Source organism: Gorilla gorilla, chromosome 6, assembly GCF_029281585.2.
Source record: "Gorilla gorilla gorilla isolate KB3781 chromosome 6, NHGRI_mGorGor1-v2.1_pri, whole genome shotgun sequence".
NCBI lineage: Eukaryota > Metazoa > Chordata > Mammalia > Primates > Hominidae > Gorilla > Gorilla gorilla.
In genome coordinates, this window is record NC_073230.2 from 97710235 (window position 1) to 97736762 (window position 26528).

A 26528-nucleotide genomic window follows, 5' to 3' on the forward strand; every position below is an offset into this window, starting at 1 on the left:
GAATCATGATTTGTTAAACCTTTCCCCATTCCTTTAATCTTGGTTAAGTTGATACCAAGTCTTTTTAAAAATTTTAAACTACAATAAAATAATGAGAATTTTGGGGCAACTCGGTTTTTACTTGGTTGATCTATTTCCTTGGGAGAAATACTAACAAGTGAAATTGGTAGGTTCAAAACATAATTCCTCAGGTTTCCTGTTGGAAGTAAAGGAAAATCCCAAACTCTGGCCTGCAGGGCCATTCTTTGGCTGGCCTCTGCTTTCACTCACCAGTCTCCTCTTCTCTCACTCTCCCCACATTCACTATACCTCACCACCAAGCACTTTCATTCTTCAACAAATATGAACTGAGTGCCTTCTATGGGACAGGCTCTGTTGTAGGCGCTAAGGACATGGATTAAGAAAAAAGTAAAAATCCCAGCTTTCATATGCTTACAGCCTGCCAGTGCTCTTTTTCATCACATTGCTCTGTTTCATTGTCTTCATGTACTTAGCTCTCTTTGAGATTATACTATTTTTTGTTTACTGTCCTCGCTACTCTAGAAGGTAAGTTCTATAAGAGCGGAAACAGCATTCCCAAACATCCAGAGCATCAAGATACTAAATTAAATTTCTTGAATGTTCCATGACATCTTTATGGCCGCTAACATGTTTCCATATTGTTTTTCACATTTACCAGTTTACAGAGATATCCGCAGTAAATGAATGGGCTCATTTTTCTATAACCTCACCAGTATTGGTGTTTATGAAGAAGTGGGTTGTGGATGTGGGGTTGGGTGCTAATGAACAGTAGTTTGATGGAGAGCATACAAGGTACTGAAGCTATCTTTCGAGTTTTTGAAATATTGCATTAAAGTGTTATTTATCTTGATCGCTGAGATTTTTCTTCACACCACCTAAATTCTGAACCCAAGATGAGCACCTTACATGCCTCACTCTAGTCTCAGCCCTGTTTGGTATAAAAACGGCAAATGAGACAGGTACTTCCTAGATCTGCTCTTGAGACTACAAAATAACTGAAGACAGGAAAATAAAATTTGTAAAATAAACTTAGATGTTCCTACCAGGAAAACAATTTGAGAGCTGTTTTTGGGATTAAATGAGACGATACAGACAAAGCATTCTGGCATGCTGTGAGGCACAGACGTGTGCTGTGAACAAGTGTAGCCAGTGATACTTCATACTGCACTATTACCACTTCTCCCCCACCGCTACACTTGTAAAAAATTAAACTGACCTTACTAAATGGACTTAAAAGAGTCCCTTAGGACTGCGATATTCTTTCCCAAATTAGAGTACATCCCTGAAAATATTTTGGTAGGAGAAACCTCATTGAAGAATTTAAAATTAATGGAAAAAAACATGAAGTAAAGAGGATTGAGATCATGAGTGAACTCATATGAAAAAGGTCTCATAATTTTTATTTATTTTTACTTTTTTGTAAATTTATTTTAGGTGCAGGGGGTACACGTGCAGGTTTGTTACATGGGTAAATTGCATGTTGCTGAGGTTTGGAGTACGAATGATCCCATTACCCAGGTAGTTAGCATAGTAACCAACAGGTGCTTGTTCAACCCTTTTACCCCTCCCCCTCCTCCCAATAGTCCCCAGTGTCTATTGCTGCCATCTTTGTGTCCATGAATACTCAATGTTTAGCTCCCAGTTACAAGTGAGAACATTCAATATTTGGTTTTCTGTTCCTATGTTAATATACGTACATTAATGGCCTCCAGCTGCATCCATGTTGCTGCAAAGGATGTGATTTCATTCTTTTTATGGCTGCACAGTATTCCATGATGTATATGTGCCACATTTTCTTTATCCAGTTCAACACTGATGGGCACCTAGGTTGATTCCATGTATTTGCTATTGTGAACAGTGCTACGATGAACATGTGAGTGCATATGCCATTTTGGTAATATGATTTATTTTATTCTTTGATATATAAACAGTAATGGAATTGCCGAGTCAAATGGTAGTTCTGTTTTTAAATGCTTACTAAAATAAGATAATGGTGAGGTACCTTAAGAACAAATATTTTCAATATTCTTTTAAATACCTTGAGATAGAAACATTCTCTTGATAGATATGCTTCAGAATCTGTCTCCAAATTTTAAGAAGATTTTGTAACTGTGTTTTGCTGCGTTACACACTAAAGTATACTACTCTCTTTGCCAATCTCCCCTTCAGGCCCACTCTGTTTGTCCTTTTTCTAAATGTCCAGTGACTTCCTCATTTTATGGTCCACCATGATTGGTTCCTGTTTCTCTGGCCTATCTTAGTTTTATACATCTTGATTTCCTCCTGCCTAGTAGGCACCAGGATGCTGGCCTCAAGTCCAGATTGATCAACGCAACAGTGCAAAAGCATGCTTTCTACTTGGTCATCCTCATTCTTCTTTTCCCGTTCCCAATCCTTATGCTCGAATACTTCCAAATAGAGTGACATGCACACATCTGAACCAGCCCTTAGAGCTGCAGAGTATCAAACTGAAATCTGCTAGAATTCTGAGTAACTGTGATGTGTGTTTAGGGAGAAAATACTGCAAAGTCTTACACGGCAGGTGCTAAAGTTAGTATGCATAAAATTTTTGTTTGTCATTTTTGTTCTGCAGTTCAAGTCCTGGCAAATAATTTATTTACTCTGTGATGTATGCAACAAATATGAAAACATATTGGAGGAGGGATTTTCAAATAATTAAAACAAAAATTCATGTATTTCTTTCAACAGATATTCTTTCAAAAAGATCGTTTCCTTCTACATTAGAATGTGAATGTGTAATTTAAGGAGTGACTTTTAACAACAAATCTGCAGGATGTATTTCAACTCTATGTTATGAGGAAGAGTTAAGTAGTGGTACCTCGTGTTCTCCTTCTAGTTGCAAGTCCTTGCCTTTGACTTTTCATTTTCTCTCTCTATGCTTATCTGAATCTGCATTTGACTGAAATGCTATAATCAAACAGCCTAAAGTACTTCTGGAGTTTGCAATTGGCTGTTCCCAACACAGAAACAGTTGCTACATTGTAGAAACTTTAGTGAAACGATTTTTCTGCGATAATTCGCATGTTCATCAATGGAAAGGCTACCAATCTTACAATGGCAGGGAACTTGCTTTGTGCATGGGAGCCCAGTCTTAAAGTTCATTACTAAAAAACACTGCTAAAAGCTTCATGGCCTCTATTTCTCTCTGTCATGCCCTGTGGTAAGAGGATGCCTAGGTTTTTCCAAGAGGCTGGTCAAATTATTCTTATGACTCCCAGCAGACCCTACATTCCTCTCTCATGTGGAGGAGGTTGTAGATCTGGGGGCACAGATGGTCCAAAGTGTGGTTTGATGGTGAGCATAAAATAGGCTGAGGCTATCTTTTACTGCAACTGAGCACAACCTTTGTTTCACAGTCCTTTATTCCTGACTTTAACTCTATATCTGGCTGTTTATATAAAATGATTTATAATGGAAAGGTGACATTTCATATCTGTGGCTTTACGAAAACCCAAATCGGCATGATTGCTAGAGCTTTTTATCTTTTTGATCAGCATTTTCACCTTTATAACTGAAATAAAAGAAAGACAAATGAATAGGATTAAAACGTTGCACATTTAGTACCATCTGGGGTCCAACTACCTATAACTTCCAGGTACATGCAGGTAAGGGCATTTTCGGGTGTATCTCTAACATGAATCAGAAGCTGGTGGCAAAAAAAACCAGTCTACTGATGTCTTAAAACTAACAATATCGGCATAATGTAGGAAACTGAAGACAGGCATTTGCAGATCATATGTAAAGATATGGAAGTGTTTAAAGAAATAAAAGAGAGAAAAAAAACTCATCTGATTACTTGGGAGCTTAAAATAACTTCCTTCCTTCCTTCCTTCCTTTTTTCCTTCCCTCCCTCCTTCCTTCCTTCCTTCTCACTTTCTCTTTTTCTTTGACAGGGTTTTGCTCTGTCGCCCAGGCTAGAGTGCTGGGACTACAGGCATATGCCACCATGCCTGGCTAATTTATATATATATATATATATATATATATATAAATTATATAAATTATATATACATATATGTACATATATTATATATAAATTATATAATATATGTACATATTATATATAAATTATATGTACATATATGTATATATTATATATAAAATTATATATAATATATGTATATATTATATATAAAATATACATATATGTGTATATAAATTATATATGTATATATGTATATATAATTTATATACACATATATGTATACACATATGTGTATACATAAATTATATATGTATATATAAAAATATATACATATATTTATATAAATAAATAAATAAATATATATTTTTTACAGATAAATTTTTTACAGATAGGGTCTTGTCATGTCACCTAGTCTCATCCCAAACTCCTGGACTCAAGTGATCTGTCCACCTTGGCCTCTCAAAGTGCTGGGATTACAGGCTTAAGCCACCACACCTGGCAACATTTTCAAAATAATATTGAGGTCATTTCAAAAAGGATGATACAAACCTAAGCTTTATTTGTAGTCAATGTAAACAGCTGCTCATACACACACACACACACACACACACAAACAAAACCAACTTAGTTAATGAGCTGGGTGTCAAGCTTCTATGTAGCCTGACACATTTTAGCACATTTACTAAGTTGTGTTTCTATATTTAGAAACACTAGATACAAACAGGTGACGAGTGACAGAGCTTAGACTGTGAAATGGCCAGCGCCTACACAACCAGTGCTGCCGAAATGCCATGCTTTGAAACTCCATTCTGGATACCCAAGAGAGAGACATTCAATATTCAACAAAATCGAAGAATTTGAAAATGGAAAATCTCTCAGATGTTCTGAGAGAAAGCAAATCCTGGGGCAGAGTCATAGGATTTGGATTTAAGCCTATAGCTATATAATAAAGAAATAAGTGCAAAAATAAAAATTTGGGCAGGAGGTTTTTAGCTGAAAATCCTAATTCACCTCACAACATATTATGGTACAACACTTGCTTTAAGCTGATCAGAAGTTATGTTCTATCTTGCACCACGCAATTTGGTAGTCTCTAGCCACATGTGGTTATTTAAATTTAAACTAATAAAAATTAAATGAAATTAAAAATTCAGTTCCTCAATTGCACTAGCCACATTTTAAATTACTCAATAGCCACACGTGGCTAGTGGTTACCATACTGGAAAGTGAAGATAGCGAACATTCTTGTCAATGCATAAAGATCTATTGGACAGTACTGCTCTATATCCTTAAAATATGTAATGCAGCTTCTAGAAATTTCTACATTCTCATAAAGGACTAGTGTAGTTCACACAATGGGAGGATTTGCCTCTTTAGATGAACGGTAGAGACTGGATTGAGAAAATCAATGAATGTGGCAACAGAGAAGGGGTCCTGATCAGGGACTCACCCCAAAGAAGTGTGAGGCAGGCAAAGGAAGGAGCCCAGCTTTAAGCCCAACGTCTACTCTGAACAGAAAATGTCCTTGTGGAAATGTTTTTCATTTTCTTGGGAAAAATAAAAGGCACTAGAATTTTTTGGCAGTCACAAGCTAAAAGCAAAGGATGTGAGATAGCAGAATTCTAAGATAGGAAGGTAAAGTCTCACTTGACTACCAAATAAAATTAGAACTATAGGTACAGTTTGACTCAAATTCTACACTTCAGTAAAGGGTGACAAGAAATGAGAGCCAAATGAAAAAAGTTCCATTTGTATTTATCTTTATAAATATAATGATGTGCTTAGTCCCATTTGGTGGCAAAGGCATGGAGCCTGGTGTAATCCCTAAGCAGCCTCCAAGGTAGGCTGAGCCAATTCATAAAAAATATTCATCATCCAAACAGACACCTAACGTGGCAGAGAGGGACAGACAAAGCATGGGGCAGCTCTGGCTTCTCTAACAGAGACATTTCCCTTGTTTTGCTATCGGAAAATATATATATAGCTGCTTATCTCATATTTTACGGAGATAAACAGTTGCCTGTGTTTTTTTTCCCCTCAGAGCATGCTGCCCTCTACAGGCCACACGGATATACACATATGTGAAGATGCATAAATAGGGTTCAGTTATATCCAAATAGGATCATTAGTAAAGGTAAGATGAAAAAGAGGGGAGGAGGTTGGGTATATCTGTGTGTCTAAAAGGCTTTAGAATCAAGATGAGAAGCAATCAACATTTATAAGCCTCTAATAAACTTTACCTCTTCAGCCGACAGACATATAAGAAATTATAAATAGTAATATAGTCCTATCATGCCGTTTTCCCTGAGAAACTTAAAAGTATGTCGACAGTCATTTTTTCTTTGTTTTAACTAGGGAGGAGAGGCTGGGGAAGAAAGAGAAGGAAGAATGGTTGACGTGGTTTGATGCCTTTTCCTAACATCTCCAAAGTACATCAGTTTTGATCTAAAACTTAATATATTAAAACTCAGTTCTAAATTAGCAAATAAAAGCCAAAGCATTTAAAGAAGTACACATGATTTTATCCCTAACAGTTTAATCTTTTAAGCCCTGGCTTCAGTGAAGTAGTTAAAATCTGGCCTAAGAAATGAGAACTACCCTTCATCTTTACTTCAAATCAATTCTTTTGCAATAGTTGTGCCATAAACACACACTCACACACACACACATGCACACTCACAGCTGGTATGTTTATTGGTTTAGTCACTAAAGGATTTAGCTGGACAAACATCACAAAGATGATGGCTGATTTAATTGAATTTATGATCAAATGTTTTCTATTGCAGGAAGAGTGGGAAATCACTTATGGGGAGATTTGAATAATTTAAGGGAAGTTCTCTATTTGGCATTATGTTTGTATATCAAGTCTTGAGGGATTAAATACAGCTGAGGACTAGCACAGAATTCACATAGAGATACACAAAGATATGCTGTATAACAATGTAATGAGGGCCAGAATATTGATCCCTTTAATATTTCTATTCATTTGTCTCATTTATAGTCTGAGTAATAATAACCCCCCCACACATATATATATAAACTCTATGAGACTTCCATTGTAAACCAATACTAGATTTTTCTGAAACTCCAAAGATGTTGAAATGATTTTAAAATATTCTTTCAGAGAAGACAGAAAAATAATTGTGTTGGGAGTTGTGTATGTGTGTGTTTAAGGCTTTTCAGTGCATTTTTGTTGTTGTTAAAGACATAATGAAATCTGTTGTTAAAGTCAATGTCACTGCCATGATGGAAATAACCGTTTAACATGGGATCTGTGCCTTAGGGTATGGATGTGGCTCAGTGTCTAAAAGAAAAAGGCCAGTTACTTTCAGAATCCCCTTCCCATTTTCCTCACCACAACAGATATGGCACGGCCATGCTCCCAGCCTTTATTCATTGTGTTTTGAGAGATAATTCATCTACCTTCCCCCTTTAAATGCTGTAAATAGCAAGGATAATTACTTTTAGTCTCACCTGTGAAATGACTGGGCCAAATGGATGCCCAGATCCCACACATCTGGCTTAGGGTTATCCATCAGTTTGTGTATAGGTTGTATTACAAGAAAAGGTCTAATAGACATTTGAACTTGGTAACAGTGATCTGTCTATGGGTTTCTTTCAATCTAATTTGGAAAACTGTCTAATAAAATCTGTTTCAAGACTAAGAACAAATCACAGTATTGCATTAATTATGTACAACGCTATTTGTTAACACACCACTCTTAGGAAGAAACTGTTGAGGAAGGGGAAATCTTGTTTTTACACAACAAGCATAAAAAAAAAAGTTTTGGTGACCAAGCAGTTCAGCATGTGCCCCTAAGAAGGTAAAAAGAATATTCCAGAAGATGTCTGGGGACTCTATGTAGGAATGGTATCCATGTTCAAGAGTAATTGCTTATTTGGAGCTGAATGAAACGCTCTCACTGGGAGGTAGGACAGGGAGCACTGAAAAAGAGAAGGAAGGTAAACTAATATTTGCCAAAGGACTGTGGTTAGAAAGGTACCCAGTAATTTATACCCTTACCTTACTTAAAGATTAAACAATAATCCTGCCAAGAGGTTATACAAATTGAAAAGCTGAGGCTCAGAGAGGTTAATGAGCTTCCTGAATATTACACAGCTCAGTAGTGGAACTAGGGATGAACCTGGTTCCTATGCTACCAAAGATGATGCTGGCTCCAAGCATTTAATTGCTATTTGTGTCAATAATTAGCTTGTGCAACCTTCCTTCCTCTCTTCTGTTTTTTTCTTTGCTATGTCAATACTATTTATTGATGGTATATTCTTAGGTCAGTAAGACCACTATGTACACAACATGTTAGATGCAGGTGTTAATAAGAATACTCTAGGAGCTCTATCCTCACAGTGAATAGAAATTGAGCCCCGGTATTAGAAAGTCTCCCCAGATGATGAGAGGGATATATTGTTTCATGAAAATCAAATAAGTAGAAGGTGGAATGGGTAACAGTGGATACTAGGGATGACATTGTTGTTAAAATCATCTCTTTCTTAGCTAGGGATGGTGGTAGGTACTTATAGTCCCAGCTACTTGGGAGGCTAAGGTGGGAGGATTGCTTGAGCCCTGGAGGTCAAGGCTGTAGTGAGCCATGATCATGCCACTGCAGCCTGGGCAATAAAGCTGCAAAAAAACAGAACAAAAACAAAAACAAAAACGCTAAAAGCGAATAGTGTCTTTCTCCAGTGACTTCTTATATTCACCTTTATTTTGAGGCTGAACATTCACTAAATTTGTAAATATTTTCTTAATCAAATGAAAATGATATCAATAAATTTGAGGAAAGGTATCACATATCATGTGTTTCTTTTACATAAGGAGAGGTAAAAATGATTGCATTTCTGTTCATGCTTCACTTTGTAAAATGTGGTAGTTTTCAGTGTTCTAAAACTTAAGAATTAAGATATATATATATATACACACACACACCCACAGGGGCCCAGTGAGGAAGACCTGGCTCAGCTCTTTATTTGGAAGGCTTATTTAGAAAATGGAGCCCCTCTCAATAGCATCTCATATGTGATGAACAGGAAGCTGAGCCTTTACGGTGTTTTCTGAGTAGAGTTAGGGGAGATCAAGGAGATCGGGAACAACAGCAGAGAGGTGAATTCTTAAGGGAGTTCAAAAAGGGTAGAGAGCTGTGTGTCTAACCCCTAACAGTTCCCAACAGAAAAGAGAGAGAGAGAACACAAGAAGGAGAAAGGAATAGAGACACTTGCAACAGGCTGCGCCCCTCAGGAGGGAACAGCGTGGCTTCTGGAGGGGAGGAGGCAGGGAAAGGAATGTCTGCTTGATGTTCTTTGATATTTCCACTATTCCCCCTGCAGATTTATTATGCTTATTGGGTACTCCAGAGCTATTATACTCAGGGTGTTTACAAATAAAAGATAGGGGTGAGAAGCAAAAATAAAAAGCAAGATCTCTGGACACTTGAGTGCAAAATGCAATGACTCTTTAGTGTAGTGTTTCCAAAGCAGCAGACATCCACATTTGTATTACACTGACGAGCATTTAAATGATCTAGAATTGTGTCACCCAATATGGCAGCCACCAACCATATGTGGCCCTTAACTCTTATTAATTACATTTAAATATAATAACAAATTCAGTTCCTAAATCACAGTAGTCACATTTTAAGTGCCCTGGAACCACAGAGGCCTAATGGCTACTGCATTTGTCAGCACAGACCTAGAAATGTCGGGCCAAACTTTCAGTCACCTCAGAGGCCAGCGGCCTTCTTGAGCATAATCTCTTTTTCCTCTGTGCTAGAGATAAAAACTGATTTCTTCCTTATACATAATTTTAAAGACACCAGTTGTGAACCAGGCAACTTGAAGTCAGAAGCCTATGCCTGTTACCTGATGGGTCAGAGACCAGGCAAAATAGACGGTGTCTGACCTGGCTAGGACTGGATTTGCTCCCCTGTGCTCTGCTTCACTCCATGACTCCGGATTGAATGGGAAACTCTAGTACCCACTTCTGATAGGCAAAATGGCCCTCAAAGATGTCCACCTGTTAACCCCTGAAGCTGGTGAACAGGTAACTTTTCACAGCAAAAGGGACTGTACAGAGAGAGTAACCTGGATTAACCAGGTGGGCCCAATCTAATTACATGAACCTTCAGAAGCAGAGAACTTTCTCCTGCTGGAGGCAGAGGAAATGGGGCAGACAGGAAGTCAGAGAGATCAGAAGCTTGTTTGATGGAGAAGGTGGCTATGTGATGAAGCATGCAGGAGGCATTGAGCGGGTGGAGACAGCGAGCAAGGAAGTGAGACCTCAGCCATACCCCACAAGGAACTGAATTCTGCCAACAACCTGTGTAAGCATGGGAGTAAATTCTCCCCGAAAGCCTCTAGATAAAACCCCAAGTTGGTCAACATCTTGATTTTGGCCTTGTGAGACCCAGAGAAAAGAAATCAGCTCAGCTCTTCCAGACTTCTGCCTGACAGTACTGTAAGGTAACATGTTTGTACTATTCTACACCAATAAATGTGTGGTAATTTGTTATGGCAGTCACAGAATACAAACACCCATGGCATATTTGGGAGAACAGAGGAACTCCTACAGTTTATGCTTCTAGAATCTGTTTGGAGAAGAGTTCAAGAGAGCCTAATTCCATCTCCTCCTTTCAGGGAAATGAGCAGCTCAGCTGCCTCTAGAAGCTCTGTGCCACTTCAGAAGTAGGGTTGGGTTTTATTCCTTAATGAGCTGGATGGCAGGAGGAAGGTATTAGCCGCATCGTAAGCGTGCACTTTTGGATGAGGAGTCCAACACGTAATCTGAAAGGATGAAAAGCAATGGCTGTTGCCAACTCCCAAGCCTGGCACATACTGCCAATTAGTAAGAGAGAAGATGGGTATTTTCTGTCTATCAGAAGGGGATCAAAAAACGCGTGTCCAACAGATAACAAACAGCATGGGTCCTGCCCTTGGCCATCACCAGGGGTTATTAATGACACTGAATTCTTTGCTACAAAAAAAGAGACATGGATAAGAAATCTGGCAATGACACAAAATGACAGGGCTTAACCTCTTGGGGGCAGTGGGAGCTGTGTGGAAGAGGTGACAAACCTCACTGGTAGGGTGTGAGTGGGTAGCAGGCAGGCCTGTCATCTCTGGCACTTAGACTGTCACAAAGCCAGCCTTTTTCCCATGGTGCATTACCCAGCAGTGGGCAGGAGAGGCCCAAGTTGGTGGTGTGGGCAGTCAGCCAGCTGCAAACACTGTTTTCCCCAGGACAGAGGAAGTCAGGCTTCTGTTCTGTCCCAGCTCTCCTGACTGCATGAAATCTAGATGGGGAATGACATCAGGTCCCAGAAGAGATATCCCCACCCATGGCTGCAGCGAGAACAAAATAAAATTAGATATTGATAAGCTCCCATGAATATGGGGTTTTAAAATGGATAATATTCCCTTCATAAGATTCACTGGAGTACATATATTCCTAGTTGTTATTTTCAATTGTGCTGATCATTTGATCTCATAAGCCTGTTTTTAATTTTAGGCTATAAAATCAAGATGATAATATCTGCCCTACCTCAAAAGACTGCCATAAGCATATGTGGGGATGTGACAATATACATTGCAAAAGGCTGTTAGTTCCATCACAACTGTATCTGTGGAGATGAGTTGCATGTCAGGCCTTTGACTATGTCCGTTTCATATGCTTTCACATTTATGCTGTTGCCACTGCTAGTGATCAGGGCTAGGCCTTTGGCAAATTTACCATCTTCCACTCAGATAGTTTTCTCTTTGTCCTCCTGGCACCTGCTTGCAACCTGAATCTTTGGACAGATCTTTATTGTCTTTTCCAAGGCTCTCTAGGACTCCCACCAGTGCCTGGAAAGCATCTCCTATTTTAGGTCCTCCTCTTTTTCCTTTCAAGAATCCTATCTGCAATTTCCTAGAAGAGCTGCTTTCTATTAGATGGCAAGGGGTTTAGGGGGTTTTGATAAACATCATATCCACATAATGCTTTTAGTAACTGAACTAATGATTCATTCTTACGAAAACAAATGTCTCCAGAAATTGCTATGAACTGCAACTTCCAAGCAAGCAGGTGAGCCTTTGGGGGCCTCCAAACAATACTATGTATGGCAGTGCAGGGTCAGGACAAGAGACCTGCTTGGATTGGACTGTCTGCATATTGAAAACAGTACATTTTCAAGGGTATGGCATGTGGTGAAGAACTACACCTCATGCAGTGTTCTAATGCTGAACTCAAATCCATAGAGCTGGGCAGTGGACAGCTGCAGCTCACCCTTTGAGTTATAAGACTGGAATTCCAAAAGGTCTGCTTTAGTGTCTGCTTTAGAGTTTATCCATCCAATAAACCCATCCCTCAAACATTTAATAGTGATGTATAGAATAATTTCTTTGAAAATATTACAAGAAGAAGTCTCCAGGCACTAAATAAATTAAAATTGTTACTTTGAAGTAAATAGAATTATAACAAAAATATCAACAATGAAAAAAATGTGAAAGTGGGGAAAGATGATTTAAGAACTCACTCAACTCAACTGCTCCTCCTAGTGCAATAACAGTGTTCTTACCTTCCTCTCACATTTCTAAACAGGGAAAGACATTTACAACTCTAGCTTACTTTGCAATATATTATTATGTTAGAAAATTTTAGATCGACTTAGAACATTAGGGAGAATGGAAAACAGGGTCTTTCAGTTTGTTGCGAATTCTCTGACTTAAATCTTAATGGTACACATCAGCTATAATGACAAGAAAAATACAATAGAGCACCACCAACATAAATACAGAGTGAAAGTTACGTTATTCCTCTGAATATTATTTTAAATACATTATGTTTTATGCATATGTAACTCAACTATCTAGCAAGTCACCTTTAAAATATGTCTTGGAAGTTAAACATCAAGTCAGATAAAATACTCAAGGAAAGTTCAAGAACACAAAGTTAGGAAACATTTCTAAATCTTTTAAATTCAGGTTGGAGACTCTGCTGGTACATTCAATTGTAGCAGGTAAGATTTTTCTTCTCTATTTTTGTGTTTCCAGAAAGGTACCTTTGTTTAAATGTCTCTGTATTTACTACACAATTTAGAATACCAATTTTTATAAGTTCTTAGGAGAAATCCAGTTTTACTTAACTAAGAGAGGATAAGCAGAACCATAACATGTGTGGGAACAAGCAGGAAAAGGTTAACCTGTGCCTATTCAAGTCTGTAGACGTGCTTCTTGTTACCAGCCACAAGCGGTCTTTTCCAGATCTGTCTCCTGTGACTTAGTGGTTTATCCTTAGTTCTCTTTTTGATACTTTCAAACCTCCGAAATTGTTCAGCTGTTTAAAAGTTCCAAAACAAGCAAATGTGTTCCTGGAATCTTCCCCTTAACTTTGCTGGAGAGCATACACTAAGGCTTCTTCTCCAGCCAAAATAATAAAAGATCTTTTAAGTGGCTAAAATTCTTGGTTGATTGCACATACATGCCAATGTCAGACAACTATAAATAGAGAGATTTGGAAGAGAAATAGGGAGAGTATAACTGCAATGAAATAAAATAGAATGTTTTGAAGGCAGTCAGAAAACAGTACGTGTTTTTATAAAATTAAGATTTGTCTCCCTTTAATCCACAATCCCCTTTATGGAGGAAGAGCCCACATGGATTATGCACTTCTAGTATGAGGGAATAAAAGGACTTTCCTTTCTTTTTAATATATATTTATTATTCTCAATCGCATAATTAAGATTTCTTCTTTCTATTATTCTTTTGAATTTGGATATCTGTTGGATCTTATATTTTCTCCCATTGCTGCTTTGTTTTCCCAGAACAATAAAAATATCTTTCAAAGGATGAAATTACGCCCATGGTTGCTGACATAAATGAAGTCAGCAGGGAATTGCCTAGGTGTTACTTAGGGCAGAGTTGGCCCCAAAATAAACTGGGTCTTTTGTTATAGCTATTCAAATAAACTTAAGGATTCATTTCTCAAGAAATTCCTACTCTCTTAGGCAGGTTAACATCTCCACTAGCTTCAATACCTAGGTTAATACATATTTTTAAAAGCACTGTTACTTAATTTTGAACAGTGACCTACTTTTTTATATTAACCCACCTATCTTATATTAACCCATCTAAACTGAATTCAAATTAGTTCTTGCAAATTAGTTCAATTTATTTTAAACCTATTACCACCGTACAAGAGAATTTAACAGTTGCTTCAGTTTAGTAATTGTGCTATAGACAAGCAAATTAGTTGGAAATGGAGAAAACCATCGCTCGCGTAATAGTCTTTTAATGTAGTTCTTTTGAATTCTGATCTCACTCCTTAAGTGAAAGATGCTGAAATGCTGATGATGGTTGCAAGGACCATTTGGAGGAAGAATCAATAATATAATTAACGTCTCTGCATCTTAGTTCTCTTTAAATTGCCTTGGTTTGAATTGGCTAGAGGCTACAACTTGGCTCTAAAGATTCAGCACTTAATACTGGAATACCAGAAAGTAGCATTTTAATATTTTTAGTAATGATTTTATTACTTAGTGTTTCTGAAATAAACCCTTAAGGCAAAACTTACAAGGACTTAAAAATAGCATCGTTCTAAACAAGCCATGTTCATAATTTTAAAATCTTACCTCTAGCTCAGCTTTTATCATTTTCCTTAAAATATTTAAAAAGTGGGACTAATGGTGGGACTCAGTTTATTAAATGCCTTTGAATTAATTCTAATGATAAATTCTGTAATTCTGTAATTCTAATTACCTATTCTCCAGAAATGCTGCTATGCTACAGTATGATAGTTTCAGATTTTCCTGTTACTTTAAATATAGGTTTAGAGATTCAATGGCTTTATCAAGAATTGTTTCATAAAGTGGTTATCTGGTTGGAAGGAATGATGTCTTATTCCTATGAGAGGAATGTGTTTGATCATTTAATTAAGGTAGGAACTGTATACTGTATATATTATCTGGTGTATAAAAGCACTTAATTAAAATATGTTAGACCAGTGATCAGGAAATGGGGAGGCAGAGAAGAGGAGCATGCACAGGAAGCTCCCAGGAGAGGGAATGCTTCCCAGGGGAGCCTTGAGGTTAAGAACTGGCTCTTCAAATGGCACATGCAAAGCCCCAGGTTAGACAAAAATGATTATACCTATGTGTTCTTCGAGGTACAAATTTAATAAAAATAAATGGCCAAATCCCTAAAGTAAACTACCGCAGAATTTAATGTATTCATTTCATGAGTTCCTGGCCATTAGCTGTCCACTGTATCCACTGAGAGCACGGATTAGCAGCATTTTAATATGAAAGAGTTTTTTCTTATTTTTTTCATAACTGGGAGTATCCAAAATTAAACATGTGATAACAGTGAAAAAATGTGAGTATAACACTAAATTCCAAGTAGACAAAATTTTATGACAAATTACAGTTTATTTAATCAAACCAGTTCCAGTTGTCTTTTCTCCAGCATAAACCTTGAAATGTGACACCCACAAGTAAACGGGAATGACTAAATTACTGTTTCCAACTTCCAATGATTTTCTAACACATTGGCTTGCAATAAAAGTCTCCTGAGTAACTACAAAATCAAGATCTTCAGATTTTATGAAATCTCAAAAACAACAAATAAAATGAAGTAAGGTCAGATGAGAGAACAGACATGAAATAAATGGAGAACACACACTTCAGTCATAAATGCATTTAGCTTCCCAATAAGGCGTAAGGGAAAAATATGTGAAGTGAAAAAATCTGAAAGATCAACTTTAGCTCAAAAGTTGTCACCAACATCATTTATATTAGAAAGTCAGTCATTATATTATATTTTCTAAATGCTATGTTGCTGATACAAAAATATTTCTTGGAATTTAGCTGCAAGAAGGCTGACCACAAGGAATTTTAGGATTTACAGTTCTGAAGCAATGCCACATCGCTCTAGGAACTCAAATTCATACAGTGTTGGCTCAGGCTGAACATGGTAGCTAGCACACAGTTAAGGTTTAACAGCAGTTTAATGGTTAAATGAATGAATAAATACACAGCAGGATGAATCAACAATGCCATGAAAAACGTATAAGAAGAGTTGTAAATATTAAAAGAGAAAGAAAGAGAATGAGCACAATCTGTATAAAGACTTACTTATTCCACGCTTGTCTAAGGTTTTTAGAGCTGTACAGGGTAAAGCGTTCTGAAATAAAAAAGAAAAATGATAAACAATCTTTGTATCAAATGTATATATTACAAGTATGTTGAAAAAACTTCAACTTTAAAAAAAGACAGTGGGCTACTCAGTCAGTTAGGCCAACATAGTAAGGTCTTCACTTTTATACTGGGCAGTTATAAAGAGTAAAACAGGAAGATAACAACATATTAAACGGTGAAGCATTGTTTTCTTTAGTCTAAGATGGTTTATTTCATAATCTGGCTTCCTAATAACTATTTCTTAGAATAACTAAGTTTTAATTGAGTTGAAAAAAGAAATGCAAATTCCAAACCTCCAACCTGTAAGTAGATTTACAAAAGCATATCAACACATTTCGTCAAGTGAGACTTGCTGTTTTTTTCCTATGATGATTTCTCTGACCAAATACAATAATGTTGGGTCTCCTTTCTTATATTGTATGGTATTTATACATGCTCAAAGCCAAACTACTAGGGTCCTATACCGTATATTTACATTTATCAGTGAACAATCTTTAGATTTGTTTTAGTTTAAAAAGGAACATGTTTGTTTTACCAAGTTAAACAATAAAGTGATACAGAATAGACATTATAATCTCTTCAGCTGCAAATTCTTTCACTTCTGATGATATACCAATTGTTAATGATTTGATATGTCCCTTTTCACATATTTTTTTGTTTATGAAATACACCCATCCTTATGTACAAACATATATACCATTGATTTTTTGAACGGATTTTACAATAAACATTACCCTTGAAACTCTATTGGCACTTAACAATATATACTGGATAGTCCTTCAAATCAAGAATATATGTAACAATTTTTTTTTTTTCAGACAGAGCCTTGCTCTGTTGCCCACGCTGTAGTGCAATGGCCCAATCTCAGCTCACTGCAACCTCCGCCTCCCGGATTCAAGAGATTCTCCTGCCTCAGCCTCCCGAGTAGCTGGAATTACAGGCATGTGCCGCCACACCCAGCTAATTTTTGTATTTTTAGTAGAGACAGGGTGTCATCATGCTGGCCAGGCTGGTCTCGAATTCCTGACCTCAGGTGATCCACCTGCCTTGGCCTCCCAAAGTGCTGGGATTACACAAGTGAGCCACTGCGCCTGGCCTGTAACAATTGTTTTAAAATCGTATAACGTTCCATAAAATAGAAGTACCATAATTTATTTAACTGTTCTCCCATTGATGAACCTTTAAGTACTTTCCAATTTCTTTTCCCTTACAAACAATACTTCAGCAAATATCCTTGTACATGTCTCTCTACCTACAGATGCTTTCATTTCTGTTGGATAGATTCCCCAATATAGAATTGCTTGGCAAACGGTATGCATATTTTATATTTTAATAAATGCCGACAGAGTACTTTTCATTTTCCCACCAGTGATGAAAAAGTATGTCACTTTCTCCATATGTCTTCTAGAATTGGTTATCAGTTTTTTACATGTTGCCAAAGCTACACTTGATAAAACATTCTTGGCCTTCTTTTCATACGCTTTCTGGCCATTTACATTTCTTCTACTGTTTCAAATTTCACTTTTCATAGCTGGTACCAAATTTAATATTGGATTCTTGGTTTTTTATCAAGGTACCAATTTTAATATTGGATTCTTGGTAATCAGTTTATAGAATTTTCTTGTATATGATCAAGTTTGCCCTTGTGTGTGTGTGTGTGTGTATAAAAGTGAAATAAGTATACACTTTTTCCACATAAAAATTTAAATTTTTATTTAGTAAAATAAATTATTCTTTTTCTTTTTTACTTTACTTTACGTTCCAGGATACATGTGCAAGACATGCAGGTTTGTTATGTAGGTATACTTGTGCCATGGTGGTTTGCTGCACCTATCTACCCGTCATCTAGGTTTTAAGCCTTGCATGCATTAGCTATTTGTCCTGATGCTCTCCCTCCCCTCGCCCCCTGACTCCCCAACAGGCCCCTGTGTGTGATATTTCCCTCGCTGTGTCCATATGTTCACATTGTTAAATTCCCACTTACGAGTCAGAACATGCTTGGTTTTCTGTTTATGTGTTAGTTTGATGAGGATGATGGGTTCCAGCTTCATCCATGTCCCTGCAAAGGACATGATCTCATTCCTTTTTATGGCTACATAGTATTCCATGGTTAATATGTACCACATTTTCTTTATCCAGTCTATCATTGATGGGCATTTGGGTTGGTTCCATGTCTTTGCTATTGTAAATAGTGCGGCAATAAACATACATGTGCATGTGTCTTTATAGCAGAATGATTTATATTCCTTTGGGTATATACCCAGTAATGGGATTGCTGGGTCAAATGGTATTTCTGGTTCTAGATCCTTGAGGAATCACCACACTGTCTTCCACCATGATTGAACTAATTCACATTCCCACTAACAGTGTAAAAGTGTTCCTATTTCTCCTCAGCCTCACCAGCAGCTATTGTTTCTTGACTTTTTAATAATCGCCATTCTGACAGGCATGAGATGGTCTCATTATGGTTTTGATTTGCAATTCTCTAATGATCAGTGATGTTGAACTTTTTTTCATATGTTTGTTGGCTGTATAAATGTCTTCTTTTGAGAAATTTCTGTTCATATCCTTTGCCCACTTTTTGATGGGGTTGTTTTTTCCTTGTAAATCTGTTTAAGTTCCTTGTAGATTCCACATATTAGACCTTTGTCGGATGGGTAGATTGCAAAAATGTTCCCCCATTCTGTTGCCTGTTCATTCTGTTCACTCTATTCATTCTTTTGGTGTGCAGAAGCTCTTTAGTTTAATTCGATCCCATTTGTCAATTTTAGCTTTTGTTAAAATTGCTTTTGGCATTTTTGTCATGAAATCTTTGCCCATGCCTAAGTCCTGAATGGTATTACCTGGGATTTTTTCTAGGGTTTTTATGATTTGGGGCTTTATATTTAGGTCTTTAATTCATTTTGAGTTAATTTTTGTATAAGGTGTAAGGAAGGGGTCCAGTTTCAGTTTTCTGCATATGGCTAGCCAGTTTTCCCAGCATCACTTATTAAACAGGGAATCCTTTTCCCATAGCTTGTTTTTGTCAGGTTTGTCAAACATCAGATGGTTATAGATGTGTGGCATTGTTTCTGAGGTTTCTGTTCCATTCCATTGGTCTGTATGTCTGTTTTGGTACCAGTACCATGATTTTTTTTTTTTTTTTTTTTTTTGGTTACTGTAGCACTGTAGTATAGTTTGAAGTCAGGTAGCATGATGCCTCCAGCTTTGTTCTTTTTGCTCAGGATTGTCTTGGCTATACAGGCTCTTTTTTGGTTTTATATAAAATTTAAAGTAGTTTTTTTTTCCAATTCTGTGAGGAATGTCAATGATAGCTTGATGGGGATAGCTTTGAATCTATAAATTACTTTGGGGAGTATGGCCATTTTCATGATATTCAGTCTTCCTATCCATGAGCATGGAATGTTTTTCCATTTGTTTGTGTCCTCTCTTATTTTCTTGAGCAGTGGTTTGTAGTTCTCCTTGAAGAGGCCCTTCACATCCCTTGTTAGCTGTATTCCTAGGTATTTTATTCTCTTTATGGCAATTGTGAATAAGAGTTCATTCATCATTTGTCTCTCTGTTTGTCTATTGTTGGTACGTAGGAATGCTTGTGATTTCTGTACATTGATTTTGTATGCTGAGACTTTGCTGAAGTTCCTTATCAGCTTAAGAAGTTTTTGGGCTGATACAATAGGGTTTTCTAAATACAGAATCATGACATCTGCAAACAGAGGCAATTTGACTTCCTCTCTTCCTATCTGAATAGCCTTTATTTCTTTCTCTTGCCTGACTGCCCTGGCCAGGACTTCCAATACTATGTTGAATAGGAGTGTTGAGAGAGGGCATCCTTGTCTTGTGACGGTTTTCAAAGGGAATGCTTCCAGCTTTTGCCCATTCAGTATGATATTGGCTATGGGTTTGTCATAAATAGCTCTTATTATTTGGAGGTAGTTCCATCAATACCTAGTTTATTGAGAGTTTTTAACATGAAGCGATGTTGAATTTTATCGAAGGCCTTTTCTGCATCTATTGAGTTAATCATGTGGTTTTTTTCATTGGTTCTGCTTATATGATGGATTACATTTATTGATTTGCATATGTTGAAGCAGCCTTGCATCCTGGGGATGAAGCTTCTTGATGTGCTGCTGGATTTGGTTTGTCAGTATTTTATTGAGGATTTTTGTTTCAATGTTCATCAAGGATATTGGCCTGAAGTTTTCTTTTTTGTGTGTGTTTCCACCTGGTTTTGGTATCAGGATGATGCTGGCCTCATAAAATGTGTTAGGAAGGAGTCCCTCCTTTTCAATTGTTTGGAATAGTTTCAGAAGGAATAGTACCAGCTCCTCTTTGTATCTCTGGTAGAATTCGGCTGTGAATCCATCTGGTCCTGGGCTTTTTTTGGTTTGTAGGCTACGAATTACTGCCCCAGTTTCAGAGCTTGTTATTGGTCTATTCAGAGATTCGACTTCTTTCTGGTTTAATCTTGAGAGGGTGTATGTGTTATGAGTTTATCCATTTCTTCTAGATTTTCTAGTTTATTTGTGTAGAGGTGTTTACAGTATTCTCTGATGGTAGTTTGTACTTCTCTGGGGTCAGTGGTGATATCCCATTTATCATTTGTTATTGTGTCTATTTGATTCTTCTCTCTTTTCATTAGTCTATCTAGTGCTCTATTTTGTTAATTTTTTCAAAAAAACCAGCTCCTGGATACATTCATCTTTTGAAGGGCTTTTTTGTGTCTCCATATCCTTCAGTTCTCCTCTGATCTTAGTTATTTCTTGTCTTCTGCTAGCTTTAGGATTTGGTTGCTCTTGCTTCTCTAGCTCCTTTAATTGTGATACTTGGGTGTCGATTTGAGCTCTTTCTAACTTTCTTATGTGAGCATTTAGTGCAATGTTTCCCTCTTAACACTTCCTTAGCTGCATCCCAGAGACTCTGGTACATTGTCTCTTTGTTCTCATTGGTTTCAAAGAACTTCTTGATTTCTGCCTTAATTTCGTTATTTCCTCAGGAGTCATTCAGGGGCAGGCTATTCAATTTCCATGTAATTGTGTGGTTTTGAGTGAGTTTCTTAATCCTGAGATATAATTTGATTGTACTGTGGTCTGAGAGAATGTTTTGTTATGATTTCAGTTCTTTTGCATTTGCTGAGGAGTGATTTCACTTCTAATTATTTAGTTGTTTTCTGAAAAAGTGCCATGTGGGACTGAGAAGAATGTATATTCTGTGGATTTGGGGTGGAGAGTTCTGTAGCTGTCTATTAGGTCCACTTGATCCAGAGCTGAGTTCAAGTTCTGAATATCCTTGTTAATTTTCTGTCTCATTAATCTAATATTGACACTGGGGTGTTAAAGTCTCCTAGTATTATTTTGTGGGAGTCTAAAACTCTTTCTAGGTCTCTAAGAACTTGTTTTATGAATCTAGGTGCTCCTGTATTGGGTACATATATATTTTGGATAGTTAGTTGTTCTTTTTCAATTGTACCATTTATCATCATGTAATGCCCTTGTCTTTTTTGATCTTTGTTGGTTTAAAGTCTGTTTTGTCAAGAGACTAGGACTGCAACCTCTGCTTTTTTTTTTCTTTTCATTTGCTTGGTAAATTTTCCTCCATCCCTTTATTTTGGCCCATGTGTGTCTCTGCACATGAGATGGGTCTCCTGGGTACCGCACACCGATGGGTTTTGATTCTTTATCCAGTTTGCCAGTCTGTCTTCTAATTGGGGCATGTAGCCCATTTACATTTAAGGTTAATATTGTTACATGTGAATTTGATCCTGTCATCATGATGCTATCTGGTTATTTTGCACACTAGTTGATGCAGTTTCTTCACAACATCATTGGTCTTTATATTTTGGTGTGTTTTTTGCAGTGGCTACTACCAGTTTTTCCTTTCCATATTTAGTGCTTCCTTCAGGAGCTCTTGCAAGACAGGCCTGGTGGTGACAAAATCCCTCAGCATTTGCTTGTCTGAAAATCATTTTATTTCTCCTTCATTTATGAAGCTTAGTTTGGCTGGATATGAAATTCTGGGTTGAAAATTCTTTTCTTTAAGAATGTTGAATATTGGCCCCCACTCTCTTCTGGCTTGCAGGGTTCCTGCTGAGAGATCAGCTGTTAGTCTGATGGGCTTCCCTTTGTAGGTCACCTGGCCTTTCTCTCTGGCTGCCCTTAACATTTTTTCCTTCATTTTGACCTTGAAGAATCTGTTGATCATGTGTCTTGGGGTTGGTATCTTTATGGTGTTCTCTGTATTTCCTGAATTTGAATGTTGGCCTGTCTTGCTAGGTTGGGGAAGCACTCCTAGATAACATCCTGAAATGTGTTTTCCAACTTGGTTCCATTCTCCCTGTCTCTTTCAGGTACTCCAATCAATTGTAGGTTCTGTCTTTTTACATAGTTCCATATTTCTTGGAAGTTTTGTTTGTTCTTTTTCATTCTTTTTTCCTCTAATCTTGTGTGGCTGCCTTATTTCAGCAAGATGGCCTTCCAACTCTGACATTCTTTCTTCTGCTTGATCAATTTGGCTATTGATACTTGTGTATGCTTCATGAAGGTCTCATGCTGTGTTTTTCATCTCCATCATGCCATTTATGTTCCTGTCTAAACTGGTTATTCTAGTTAGAAGCTCCTGTAAGGTTTTTATCAAGGTTCTTAGCTTCTTTGCATTGAGTTAATACATGCTCCTTTTAGCACAGCAGAGCTTATTATTACCCACCTTCTGAAGCCTACTTCATCCATCTCATCTTCTGTCCAGTTCTGCGCCATTGCTGGAGAGCTGTTGCGATCATCTGAAGGAGTAGAGGCACTCTGGCCTTTTGGGTTTTCAGCATCTTTTTGTTGATTCTTTCTCATCTTCATGAGTTTGTCTAGTGTCAGTCTTTGAGGCTGCTGACCCTTGGAGGAGGTTTTTGTGGGAACATTTTTGTTGATGCTGTTGTTGCTTTCTATTTGTTTGTTTGTTTTTTCTTTCAATGGTCAGGTCCCTTTTCTGTATGGCTGCTGTGGTTTGCTGGGCATTTACTTCAGGCCCTATTTATCTGTTTCACTCCCGCACCTGGAGTGAACTTGAGGAGGCTGGAGAACGGCAAAGATGGGCACCTGCTCCTTCCTCTGAGATCTCTGACCTCAAGGGGCACCTACCTGATGCTAATAGAAACATTCCTATATAGGGTGTCAGACAACCCGTTAAGAGGGTCTCGCCCAGTTGGGTGGCACGGGGAGCAGGACCCATTTAATGAAGCACTTTGGTTGTCCCTTGGTGGAGGGGGTATGCCGAGCTGGATGGAAACCTACTCATCTGGGCTGCCTGGGTTCCTCAGAACCAGCAGGAGGAAAGACTAAGTCTGCTGGTCTGCAGAGACTATGGCCACCCCTCCCCCTAGGGGCTCAGGCCCAGAGAGATCAGAGTTCTGCCCCTGAGCCCCTGCCTGGAGTTGCTGGAGTTCCTGCAGAGATGCCCCATCCCCATGAGAAAAGATGAGTCAGGGTCAGGTCTGAAGAGGTACTCTGGCCACAATCTGCCACAGCCAGTGTGTTGGGCTGTGGGGAATCCCTCTTGGGACCAAGCCATCCAGCCTCCCTGGCTTCAGCAGGGGAGGAGCATGGCCTAGAGCTATAGAGATGGCTGTTGCCCTTACCCCACCCTGGGAGCTTAGTGTGTTAGGCAGCTAGCAGTCCCAGTGTTGGCTGCTGCCCCTCCCTGAAGGAGCTCAGAGGGCTTAGACAGCAGGCAGCCGCAGCTGTGGTGATGGCCGGCCCTCCCACCAGGAGCTTGGCAGGCTTAAGCAGATTCTAGCTTAGTGGCTGTTGAGAATCTGAGCAGCTCCATGGTTGGCACCCTAGGCCCCGGTGGCATGGGCTCATGAGTGGGATCTTCCGATCCGTGGGTTGCACAGTTCCGTGGAAAAAGCACAGTTTCCCCGGCTGGGTAGCATGCTCACTCACTGCCTCCCTTGGCTGGGTGGGTGAGGGGTCCCCTGCCCCATGTGGCTCTCAGGTGGGCCGCCGCACTACACTGCTCTTCCTTCCTCTCCGTGGATCATGCCAGCTGCCTGGTCTGTCCCCATGACAGAACCTGGATACCTTGGTTGCCAGTGCAGGATAGCAAGCTGTTTTAGTTCTTTTTGATTAGAGCCTCAGATCACCACTGCTTCTAGTCGGCCATCTTGGCCCTGCCCCAAATTATTCTTTTTCTTTTGGCTTTCTTGTCTTGCTTAAAGAAAAATACCCTGATCTTGATTTTATACAAACAATAACTTCATTTTTCTCCTACTTATTATTTTTTTTAACAAATTGTTACTTCTTGGCTTTACTATCTGGAATTTATTTTGTAAATATGGTATGACATTTTCTTTGTTCAAGGAGGACAGACAATTATGCCAGGATTCGGTAAAAATCAATCATTATGGATCACTCTTTCTCTGATAATTTGAAGTGACACCTTTATCCTATATTACTTTCCAAAATATATAAGAGCCTGGACTCTTTAATACTTATCTATTTATGTATCATAGTGTTTTAATTAGAGTGGCTCTTCTTATCTAGGAAATGTCTTTTCTTACTACTATTCTTTTTTTTTGGTAAAAATTATTGGGGCAAGTTTTGAACATTTCTTTCTCTTTTTTTTTTAACATTTCCTTTTTTATTTTTAAAGACAAGGTCTTGCTCTGTCACCCAGGCTGGAGTGCAATGGCATAATCACGCTCACTGCAGCCTTGACCTCCCAAGCTCAACTGATCCTCTTACCTCAGCCTCCCAAGTAGCTGGGACTACAGGAGCATGCCACCATGCCTGGCTAACTTAAAATTTTTTTTGTAGAGGTGAAGTTTCACTATGTTGCCCATGCTGGTCTCAAATTCCTGGGCTCAGGCAATCCTCCTGCTTTGGACTCCCAAAGGGCTGGAATTATAGGCATGAGCCACAAAGTCCAGCCTGAACATTTCCTTTTTCATTAATTCCACACATAGTTAATGGTTCCTAACATGTGCTAAGGATTCTTCTCATGCTGAGAATATAGGCATGAACAAAACAGAACAAGTCTCTTTCTTCACGGAGCTCTTATTCTAGAAACATGAGACAGACAATAAAAACATAAACACCACCATCACCATCACTACCACTACCACCACCACCACCACCACCCACCAGCAGCAGCAGCAGCAGCAGCAGCAGCAACAACAACAAAATAAATGAGTTAATTTTAGAAAGTGGTAAGTGTTCTAGCAAAGCAAACAAGGAGATCTGATGTAGACCAGTGTGAGAACACTTTAGGTTCTTCTTATAAGGACAGACCAGTTTAAAATAAAACAGTCAGTCAACACAATACACAGGCTGGGTGTGGTGGCTCATGGCTATAACCCCAGCATTTTGGGAGGCCAAGGTGGGAGGATTGCTTGGGCCTTGGAGTTTGCAACCAGCTTGGCCAACACAGGGAGAACCACCTCTACAAAAAAATTGAAAAATCAGATAGGTGTGGTGGTGTGTACCTGCAGTTCTAGCTACTCAGGAGGCTAATGTGGAAGGATCCCTTGAGTTTGGAAGGTAGAGGCTGCACTAAGCCATGATCGTGCCACTGTACTCCAGCCTGAGTGACAGAGCAAGACCCTGTGTTAACAAACAACAAACAAAAAATTTTAAAAAATGTTTCCATTGGAAATCTGATTGCGTTCTATTAAAATATATATTAACCTGAAAAGGATGATGTAAAACCTTTGTGTCTTTCTATTTAGACGGCATTCACATATACATCCTTCAGTAACATTAGTTTTTTAAAGTATTGATCTTATTTCTTTTTAATGATTTAATACTTAGGCTTAATTCTGCTTAATAATGGTTGGTGTCCTTTTTCAGTGTTGTCTGCTTTTTTTAAATTTAAATTTAAATTTTTTTAGAGATGGTGTCTCACTCTGGATGGAGTGCAGTGGCACAATCATAGCTCACTGTAGCCTTGAATTCTTGGGCTCAAGGGATCCTTCCACCTCAGCGTCCCAAGTACCTGAGACTACAGGCACTCACCACCATGCCTGAGTAATTATGTATTTATTTATTTTTAGAGATGGCATCTCACTGTGTTGCTCAGGCTGGTCACAAACTCCTGGCCTCAAGCGATCCTCCCGCCTCAGCCTCCTGAGTAGCTGAGATTACAAGCACGAGCCACTGTGCCTGACTTCTTGTCTGCTTTTAATTATAAGTTTTTAAAGGAGAAAATAAAAATGACTTATATTGCTTTGTTATGGTATGTTTCATGTACAAGAATACCATTGGATAAGAAGAACAAAAAGAAAAACACACACTCAGTTTCCTATCTTTAAACACTATGCAATGATTTATTCATTCATTTCAACTACTATGTATTGAGCAACTACTGTGTGTCAGGTATATAATTCTTGGGGCTGA

At 38.2% G+C, this 26528-nt stretch overlaps 1 protein-coding gene across 7 annotated transcripts in view; it reads right to left on the reverse strand.

The window, feature by feature from the left end:
• CDK14 (cyclin dependent kinase 14) overlaps positions 1 to 26528 on the reverse strand; it is a 635487-nt gene that overhangs the window by 111394 nt on the left and 497565 nt on the right. For all 7 annotated transcript variants that reach the window (XM_063708268.1, XM_019031337.4, XM_063708269.1 and 4 more), the window contains one exon: positions 16087 to 16135. In XM_063708268.1, the coding sequence (XP_063564338.1) occupies positions 16087 to 16135 (49 nt within the window). The remainder of the gene's footprint in view (positions 1 to 16086; positions 16136 to 26528) is intronic.